This window comes from Diabrotica virgifera, chromosome 7 (assembly GCF_917563875.1).
Source record: "Diabrotica virgifera virgifera chromosome 7, PGI_DIABVI_V3a".
Taxonomy (NCBI): Eukaryota; Metazoa; Arthropoda; class Insecta; order Coleoptera; family Chrysomelidae; genus Diabrotica; species Diabrotica virgifera.
Window position 1 is genome coordinate 133691672 of NC_065449.1, and position 10978 is coordinate 133702649.

General features: G+C 32.3%; 1 protein-coding gene across 3 annotated transcripts in view; it reads right to left on the reverse strand.

Annotated features, from left to right (window-relative positions):
• Positions 1 to 297: 297 nt before the first annotated feature.
• LOC126888763 (activated Cdc42 kinase-like) overlaps positions 298 to 10978 on the reverse strand; it is a 1045651-nt gene continuing 1034970 nt past the window's right edge. For all 3 annotated transcript variants that reach the window (XM_050657144.1, XM_050657145.1, XM_050657142.1), the window contains one exon: positions 298 to 7363. In XM_050657144.1, the coding sequence (XP_050513101.1) occupies positions 7166 to 7363 (198 nt within the window). In that variant the 3' untranslated portion in view covers positions 298 to 7165. The remainder of the gene's footprint in view (positions 7364 to 10978) is intronic.

Sequence of the window (10978 nt, forward strand, 5' to 3'; positions counted from 1 at the left end):
AATTATGTATAATATACTGGTTGATATTGAGGAATTACGCGCAGTACTTTTTGGTTTTCTATTTAAAATAAGGTTTATGTGACTTTTGGTAGGAATCATCTTTCATTATTCCCTATTAACTACGGATTCCATTAATATATACATTGATGCTGTACCTAAGGCGGCCGAATTATTTTCACTTGCAATAACATTGATGAATGGTTGTTATACAATCTAACCAGTACTACATAATTCATGTATATTTAACTTAAAAACCAAAACACAATTTTGTCACTTGTGGAGAAATAAGGAAGACGGTTAATTTTTTAATGGATAGGTTTATTTCAAGGCATGCCCTATTTGTTCACAGAATACAAAGAAAAACATTAAAACATCTGTAGAAGACTAGTACAGAATAGAAATAAAAAAATAAAAATATTTACAATTGACAGTTACCATTCTACTATGTCAAATTTTATTGAGCCATTAAAAATATATTTCCATTCCATGGAATTGTCGTGCCAAGATAATATGGTATTTTTTACTTATATCATAACTTATACCATATACCATTTTAAACTTATACCATAAGTAAATTTACTATTTTTACTGGAAATATGCCTTAATTTTACTTGTAAAATTTCAATTTACTTTAAAGAAAGTGTATTTTTGGGATTTCAGTTATATTATCTTCATTACATTTACAATTATGTATATCTATCTTTCAAGGTCTGCATTAGAAACATGTTGTAAAACTGACATTACAAAGACAATCTATATTAAATAAATTTATTTTCAGTATAAACAATTTTTATTGAAATTACCATAATGCCAAATTTTACTATTTGTATTATGCACTATATTAATGGGAATAAATCACAACTTTCATTAAAATATTTTATATTTGACATTTCGACTTCAACTACGGAATTAAAGATCAGGCGATATATGTTTTGAGTTGTGTGGAAAATATATAAATGTAATTTTTTGCCTAAATCGCGTCCAAGTATTACTGGATATAATAAATGACGCTATGATAAGTGGCCTAACCCACAACCCATAATTCTACCAAAACGCTTTTATTACATTAAAGTTATCCCTTATTTAAGTATTTTCAGATGCACAGTCGCTCAAAAGCATTGGTTGTCAACGTGGTGGTCAACGTAGAGTTAAAACAGATATCACTTTGTTTATAAATTTTAATTTTATTTTGACATCGTCTTTTAACCACCATCGATTGTGGAACGTCAAAATAAACGTATTTTTAGCTGAAATTATATCTAATTCCCATAAAAATAGTAAATAATGTTAAAATACCACAAGAAAACGGTTTCAAAATCAGTCTAAGTGAAAACAGTGAAACACGACCGATTTAAAGTTTAATTCCACTCTACATAAAAGCCATGCTAACTTTGACAGCTACCTACTCTATTTTCAACACATTGATTAAAATATTAACTACCAATCAAAAGTTCATTTACGGTTTTCTTATATACTTATCCTTAAGATAATAATAATAATACTATCCTGTGAGAGTTTTGTTCTTCTATTAAGCGTCCCCCTGCGAATGGGGATGTTCTCTGGCCATTCTTAGTACCAATACCTAGAGGACAGTACATACGCTTGCCGTGGAATTAAAACTGGCACCTAAGAGTAGGTATAAAATGGTGAAAAAATATATATGTTTAAGGTCGCTGTTTGGAGATCGCCAGGGCATGTTCGGAGCCGACTCTGGAGGTGAAAGCTTGCGGTGGCAGGGTGCTGAGAAGGCGGGCACTTGCCATATAATTAGCTAGAGCCCAACAATATCACAAGCGAGCCAAACAACAACAAGAGCTCCACTCGCTGAAGGTGTTGCTCTGGAACATAAGCCTGCGTTCCTTCAAGTTAGGCGAATGAGGCGAAGCATGAAATCGACTGTGTTCATGAAGGATATTTTGCGTTTCTATTATTAGGTGAAAAAACATCGATAAAGAAACGAATATAATCTAAGTCTAAAAAGAATGACACAAACAAGATTCACAACCAATAGGCAGTTGTATATCAAATCCCCAATGAAATACATGAAAATATTCCTGAGCTCAGCACTTATACAAACTCTCGGCACTTATCATACAAGCAACCTACATATCCACCTGATAATGGCAGTAACGATAGCTTGTTAAGCGAAATGTTCCGTACAAGAATTCAACGGAACAAAACCCACGAAGCGGACACCAGATACCAAAAATAAACTCTTTTAAAAAAGGTATATGTCGTACAAGCCCGTTTGTTGTTTTAACTGGTCGTACTGCAGCCAATTGGCTTTTGTACATTTTCCATTTGTGCAATCTTCTGACACAGGCTTTAGTGTTCACGGCTATTTACGTAGCCGAGACCCCCGGATTTACGTACCCTCCGAAGCACGGTGGGCTTAAATTGGAAATTGAAAAATTTCTGGTATCTATAATACCAAGATCAAACATTAGCCGTTCAGCTTGGTAAGCCAGTACCTGAATACCTGAGCTATGACTACCACTAGGAAAGTCCATACATTGGAATATTTGCATATTGGGCCCACATTATCTCATTTTAAGAATTACTATAATTTGCATTAGGTATTTATTAGTAATATTATTATTTGTAACAAAACAACAAATAAATATTTGATATTTATATTTGAAATCATCTATATTTGAAAAAAAAAAATAGAATTACTTAGATATGGATATGTACTCACATCAGTACACTGAGCACTACAGCGTCTTAATAAATAATGTAAGACAACAAAATATTTACTCGAAAAGTTTTAAAACAGTCTCTCTCAATACAAAGAGTTATATTACACTTTTCACAATTCCATCTGGCTCTTTCGTGACTCTGAGCACACCTTAATTGTTTAATAAGTTTTTTTGGAAAATGTCTTCTTTCATATTTCCTAGCGGTAAGCAGAATATTTCCGGAAGGTGTAGATTTCATACACATTGATTCGGATTAAACCAAAATAATGACTTACAAGTACTCTTTAAAAATCAAGAAGACTACTTTGTTGATCTTTAGCCAGCTAATACAATATCCAACTATTTACAATAGTTATGTTGATATTATATGATTAGTAAAAAGCACACAGCACCATTTTTCCTCTTATTCCGATACGGTAACTGTATGCTTGCTGATCATGTAAGTCTACACCACCCATGGACTTATTATAATTTTTATATAAAGCAGGTTGAGAAACATCCACTTTGGCCTTAGCAGCAGTTGACCTTCGTTTTACTTGTGCTACAGGTTCCATACAGTTCCAAAAACATATCTTCTAAGTCTTTGTCTTCATTCGAAAAGCAATGAACTTCAATTTCTACTACAACGTCTTTAGGAAGTGTCAAATTTCCTTCTATACGGTTATCATCCGCAATGTCTTCCTCGTCAGTGAGCATATCAGTTAGAATATTTTCTAAAGCTGAAGGTAAACCTTCATATTTCTTTCCATAGACATTTCGAACACTAACACTCTCAAAATCGTATCTTTAACACAAATATTGTAAAATATCAAAAATACTCCCATACGCCCATTGTACTCATATGAGTACACGTAATTTTAACAACAAATAAATCACGTTATAATTAAAATTCTAAAAAATTAATCACGTAAGCCGTTCACTAAACTTATTATAAACTAACGTAAACCGTTTGATGGTAAAAAGAAGCAAATAAGAGACACTTATTATAAATATTCAAAGTCGATGTCCAGAAAATAAAAACGCACGTGTTCTCTTTATAAGCAATAAATCAAAACTAACAAACCACGTGAATCATTAAACGAAATCTGTTACGGTTGTCGTCTTAGGGGTATTTAATTTCCTGTAATTATTAAGAATTATAACTATTTTATTGTGGGTGGCACTAGCATGTCAAAATAGCAGTTGTACTTAAATAAGTACAGTGGGCGCTAATGGGTTAAGTAAGTGGGAAAATAATCAAAAAGCTGAAGAAATAACGATGAGCACTGTAAGACATTTACAACACCCAGAAAACAGCACAGCCCAACATTAAAACAAAAACTCTCCGTTTATTCAGTTTAGTAGCACCTGAAATGCGATAATACACTTTGTGTATTATCGAGAAGGCGTCCTATAGGAAATTCAATTCCACTGCAGAAAGTGCTAATCAATCGTACCCGAGCCAAGACCAAATTCATGAGTTTTTGGGAAACCAACTTTCCACACCAAATGCTCTTAACATCAATGCTGGATGGATTTAAGATACGACGTACAACTGCCAATACTACAGTACTACTCCTTACTAACCCTTCACTACTGAAGAAATTATTATAAAGAAGCTTTATAACTAAACATCTCCTGTACTACGCGCAGTTCAAAACTTTTGGCTAAAGAAGTTTTTGAGTGTCATGACTGTTTATTAACATTAATTTATCACTATATTTCTAATCCGCAGAAAACACCATCATTCCTAACTCAGGAAACAACTTATTTAATATCTAAAGATCAAAATAACACCAAAGATCTAGACAAGTACCTCCCTATTACTTGCCTTCCAACTTTGTATAAATTGGTCACATCCTTTGTATACATTGATATAGATTGGTTACAACCAAATACCAACTTTGGTGTCACCACACAAAGTTAATATTTACCAACACCGTGTTCTAACCAATATCTTAGAGCCTCAACAGAAAGGATGCGTTAAGGGTTTCATGGGATAATCATCAGCTCAGACTTATTCAGAACAACAAATTATCATTAACTCATTTCTAACTAAGCATACACCAAAAATAAACCTCTTACCTGAAACGGCATAACTCAGTAGGAAAGCTCTTTCATCAAAAGATAGCTAAAGACCTGGGACTTCTATAAACCAACTAACTCCTTTATTATCAATACTTCCCAACAGTGCTCATAGACCAACCAGTGGCGCATAAAGATCAGATCCCATACTCACTTACGGATGATGGCCACTCACTTACGGATATCGAAGAGGCCATGGCATGCAGGCCAGGACTGAAGGCCGTTATTTGAGTAGTTAAGTTAATGAACTGCAGTTGAGACGCCACACACGCAGTTTTGTGACCGAGCGTGCCAACGCCTTTACGAAAACTGCGTGTATGTGGTGATTTTGGCTTCAATTAACCGCCTGTCAGTCGCTCGGCCTCTTCGATATCAGTAAGTGTGTGGCCAGCTACAAAACTAATCTACGTGTCAAATATAATAGTAGGGGAGCCCAAGCGGGGATTTTTGCAGTAACTCGAGCCCGTAAAATTATCATACGGAGAGAAACCTGGTACCCTGTAGAAGTACCTCTCCATATATTTGCTCTAAACACAGGGGAGTTCGTTAAGGGGGACCGAAAAAAAATCTATCCTTAGAAAAACTTAAAATCGTCACAGGTAAGTTAAGTACATGCAAATCAGTGTATATTTCAAAAATCTGACGATTTGGGCGGGGCGTAAGGAAATGGGTGAGTCACAAAATTTCACAAGAAAACATCGAATATTTCGTGAAATGAACGATAGATCTAAAAACTAAAAAATACGTGCTCAATATTTTTCAAAAATCTATCGAATGATACCAAACACGACTCCCCACGGTGAGGGGGGGGGGGTAAATTTAAAATTTTAACGAATCACGCGATATTTCGCGAAATGGACATCAGATCGAAAAACTGAAAATTACATTTATTCAATATGTTTGAAAAATCTATCGAATGGCACCAAACACGACCCCCACGGAGGTGGGGTGGGGGATTCCTTACGGAAAAATAAGTAACTTTTATTTGAAACATTTTTTCGAATTATGGATACATGGCGCTATAATCGGAAAAACGATTGTTGGAAATGAAAAATTAAATTAAAAATGGAAAGTCCCCACTAAAATGGAAAACTTTACTTAACTTTTTTTGGTTTTAGAACCTAATCTTCACAATCCAATAGGTCCCCAAAGCGCTCAAGTGACTGCACATTTAGCATACTTTCCTCCCCTACTAAAACAAAAACATCGTCAACTACAAAGACATGGAAATTCAAATACGGAGGCATTTTCTCTCCTAATTATTCCGAAGAACCTCTTAGAAACCAAAACAGCTGGGTCTGATAAGTTTTTATCTTAGAGGGAGTGAGAGCCGTACACCTTAAAACTGGATAATAATATTATCATATAATGAGTTAATATATAGGAAAACGATAGGTTATTTATTGACTCAGTAGCGTTAAAGTTAACAAAGCACCAGTTTATAGTGCAATTATTAAATGTTAATTTATTAAATAATTACTTATTACGAATACTTAAAACCTTAAGATTGGTACACCTTCCAAACTTAAATTCATATCAAATAATCATTTAACAAAATTAATTACCCAAATGCAAAATGCTCCAAATTAACGTATTATGAAAAAAAATCAATTTTAAGGACAGTAAAACGTGGAAGGAGGGTATGGATCATCTAGAAATTAGATTGTGGCAGTTACAAAACAATGATAGTAAACGAGTTCTTAATATTTTCGACTGTTTTCCACTTCTGTAAAATTATCTTAAGAATATATTTTGTATGAGATCTAATTCTTAAAGGTAAATATTAGTAACAACAGCAGAAATGATGAAGTATTACTGGATGATTTGAATAATAAACTCAAATATTCGAATAATAATTTACCAATATAAATGCTTACATTGAAATTCAGAGGTTTCACTTATATTGGTGTTTGTATACAGTATTTGTTTTGAGAACGGTACCTAGAAAAAAGAATTTCATTTCTCAAAGATTATTGAGAAAATAACAACTGTTGGAGAATAACCAAAAGATTTATTGCAAATGAACATTTTTATATAGGAATTTGATGAGATCTATACTTTACTGCTTATAAATAAAGTTATTGCCATCTACATAAACATAGAGCTTATAAGATAATACTCTAAATTAGATCTCTAGAAGTAGGCACGCATTGACGCATACGCTCAAAATGAGGTAATTGAGTTAAATAAAGCAAACATGAAATCAAGAATATTTTTGACATAAGGGAAATAGCTATCGCATCATCTAATTTTTTTAAATCGTTTAGTGCACTAAGTTGGAAGTTTAGAATCCATTCTAAAGGATTTAAATACATGTATGTTTTATAGTATCTCAATATGTGTTGCAGTAACAAGTAGTATACTTTAATTCGTCAACAATTATATAAAAAAAGAAAGTTCCATTATACTTGAGTTACTTCACCGTCTTGTTGTAAAATCCATTGAGCAGCTTTGGTAATATCCCACGAGGTATGTTCCAAACCCTTGAAACATATGGATAGATCGGCACTGACAACATTTTGCAATTTTAGTGTTTTTATCGCTTTCATAACATCCCAATCTGATTGGTCCAGAGCTTGTAGACATTTTTCGGTTGTTACCTGCCAAAAAAAAACATTTAAAAACAAATTAAAGAGGGTTAGAATGGAAATAATCACAATTAAAAAATATAACGCAATTGCAGATAGGTATATATATATATATATTTTTTTAATTTAAACATGGTATTAACACGTTTAATACACAAAATATTCTAAAAAATATATAAACTCAACTATACTTCATATATTATGAGTATTTAGCCTTTTCCCAAAAGTAGCAATCCTCATTTTTTTAAGGTCATGTGTAGTAAGATAATATCTGTATGTAAGTAGTCTTCCTCTATTTCTTTTTTTGAATGTCTCTTTTCATTCAATTTTAGTTATATCCCTGACAGTGATTCCGACATTTATTAGTTTCAACTTTAGGGGTAATTCTATATGAAGAAATAATAACAGTTTGCTTTATAAACATATGTCCGCAACTGCTTGGTTTTCGGTGATACGGGGTGTTAAATTTGTTTACAAACTGAAGATTTATTTATTGTTCTAAAACCGGCAAAGGTAACCAAATGAAATTTGCTGGGTTTTAAGATGTAGTTATTGCGCATTTTTTTTGACATATGTACAATTAAGAATTTTATATTCACCATTGGAGTAAAGTTAATTATCTGAATTTTTTAAAAAATAGTACGACACAGATATTTCAAAATAAAAATTATTTCTGAATTCCCCGTTCAATTTGTGACAAAAAATCTTTCTTCCCTTTTTCATAAGACGCTTCGCTTTTATGCAAAAAATAAAACATCTTAACGTCTTACAAAGTATAATATATTCGAAATATGTTTCTACACGTTCATATAGAAACTTCGTCGAATACTTTGTAAGCGTTAAGATGTTTTATTTTTTGCATGAAAACGAAGCGTCGCGGTCGTATGAAAAAAAAAGAGAAGATAGATTTTTTGTCACAAATTCAAGGAGTTCAAAAATGATTTTTAATTTGAAATATCTCAGTGGCGTACTATTTTTTTAATAATTTCAAACCATTACTCATACGCGCGCCAATGGCGAATATAAAATTCTTAATTATATGTAAAAAATGCGCAATAGCTACATTTTAAAACCTAGCAGATTTCATTTGCATACCTCAACCAATAGTCAATTTGTAAGAAAATTTTGAACACCCGTATCTCGGAAACGAAGCATTTGCGGACATATGTTTATATAGCAAACTGTCATTATTTTTTCATGTAGAAACATTTGTAGAAATTACCCCTTACTCTTTGTCATACTTATGTACTAACACCCTGTATATCCAGGGTGTTTGGTAAAAATGGGCCATACTTAAACTTCGATTCTTGAGCTTAAAATAGGTCGATTTAAGCTAACTTACTTTGGTACGAAAGTTGATAATATCCGAAATACAGGGTGTCAAAGTTAAACTTTTATTTTATTTATTCTTGAATATTTCCTAAGAAACATGGGATAATAACACCAAATTTGGTAAGCAGGGTTTCTTTGGGATGAGAAATCTAAATTCTCCACCAAAAATGATGCATTGCCAAAGAGGGCGCCACATACGCCTTTCAGCGCTCATTTAATAGGTTCAATTTTTTTATTATCCACTCTACATACTTTTTGAATGCAAACTTTTATTCTTTTAATATTTTTACTTAAAAAAGGTATACTACATTTATCTCGCTAAACTCAACTGTTTTAGAGATTAACGCATTTTAAATCTGCGAGGCAACATATTTTTTTGCATAATATGTATCATTGAAGTTACACCCGAAAAATAACTTAAAATCATAAAAATTTACAAAAATGTGTCGCAAATTTCTGTAAATGGAATTTGCGATGCAATGACATAAATAAGAGATCTGGCATAAATATTATGGTTCCAAGCTTATTTTTCGGGTGTAACTATATAACATGCCCCAAAAGAGGGTGACATTTGTATAACATGAAAAGGTAGAATGCAGTAGGATGTGGTTACCCATACTAAAAGAGGAAGTCAATAGAAAGAAAATACCACGATTATTAAGTCAGTAACATATCGAGTTAGTACATATATATTATATTTTAGTATTATTTATATAATATCTATGTATTATTTATAATTTAAAATAGCATATAATATATTAAAGTCAAAATTTGGTATTAGTTTTAAGAGTAAACTAAATGTAAGCCCAAATACTTACGATGTCGGGATAGTATCACGAGGTTTTTTCCTGGTTTTCCCTCGTGATTTACTATGGAATCTCTAGCGCGAGAATTTTACTGCCACCGTTGCATTTGGTTGTCTATTTAAAGACAGATCACATGCTATGATTTTTGTGGCGGATATTCTTCAGTTGAGGTTGCTTTCATGTAATCGAATGAACTATCTTTTAGTAAAGTCGTCCCAGGAACGCAACTCATCAATATTGGCAATATCATTTTAAAGTCCTCTACTTTAAAATGTATAATACCTGTCTGAATTGCCGATATAAATGAGTCAGATTAAATAAATTATTAGAAGAATTTTTTTTTACTAAGCAACAACATTTTTTTTAATCTAGTATTATTTTGTATTTTGACAACGACACCCGACTTGGGCGTCGAAACGTTAATAAAATCATTTTTTTGGTAAAATTGTGGCTTATTTCCCATTGAAAATAATTGATTATAAAAATGCCACAAGAAAATAGCTTCAGAACAACATGAAAAGGAAATAGAATTTTGACAAGATGTTGTTATGTCATATTAGGGGATGTTACACAATGAAGGACATGACCTAGTAGCTCAGAATCGGAAGAGATATGGGGTGGTTCTTTAAGGGATGTTGTTAGTATACTCTTATTAGCTTAGAAATGAAAAAAAAAAATAGAAAAATCGAAATAAGGATGTCAAATTAAAAAATAAAATATTGGGCGCCACTGGTTACCTTATGGGAACCAAAAATTATATAAAAAATAGAAATAATACAGGAAAGATAGATAGCTAAATCAAAATAAAACAAAAACATAGTCACACAGAATATACACCATATACAAAATACTTATAACGTAACTTACCTTATCTTACTCTATATACAGGGTGTCCAGAAACTCTACCGACAAACGAAGACAGGAGATTCCTCAGATAATTTTAAGACAATTTAACCCAATTCACCTAGTCCGAAAATGCTTCTTAAGGAAGCTAGAGCTCTTTGAAGATGGCGTCATGAAATTAGTTTTTCTTAAATAGCTCCAGAAGGCTTCTATTTAGAAAAACAAAAATTGGTATACATATTTACTTTTCAGAGATGAATCGATTCCATCCATTGCAAATTTCTAGTACCGGTCATAGGCGTCCGTTTTGGGTAGAGCAACGGGTATTTTATCGCATAACTTTTTTGTCCTTAACTTTTATGCATTTTTGACACCGGATTATTAAATTGTCAGGTATTCTAGTACTAAAAGGTACTCTTGCTTTAAGTCGGTAGGACACACCGTTTTCTAGAAAAATCGATTTGAAAGTTTTTCGTTTTTAAAATCTGAAAAAAAATTAGAAGAACTTTTCAACAAAAAACGAAATATACCAACATAAAGAGTAACTTTTAGTACTCGAATACCTCATAATTTAATAATCTAGTGTCAAAAATGCTCAAAAATTCAAGATAAAAAAGTTATGCTATAAAATAACTGTTGACCTACC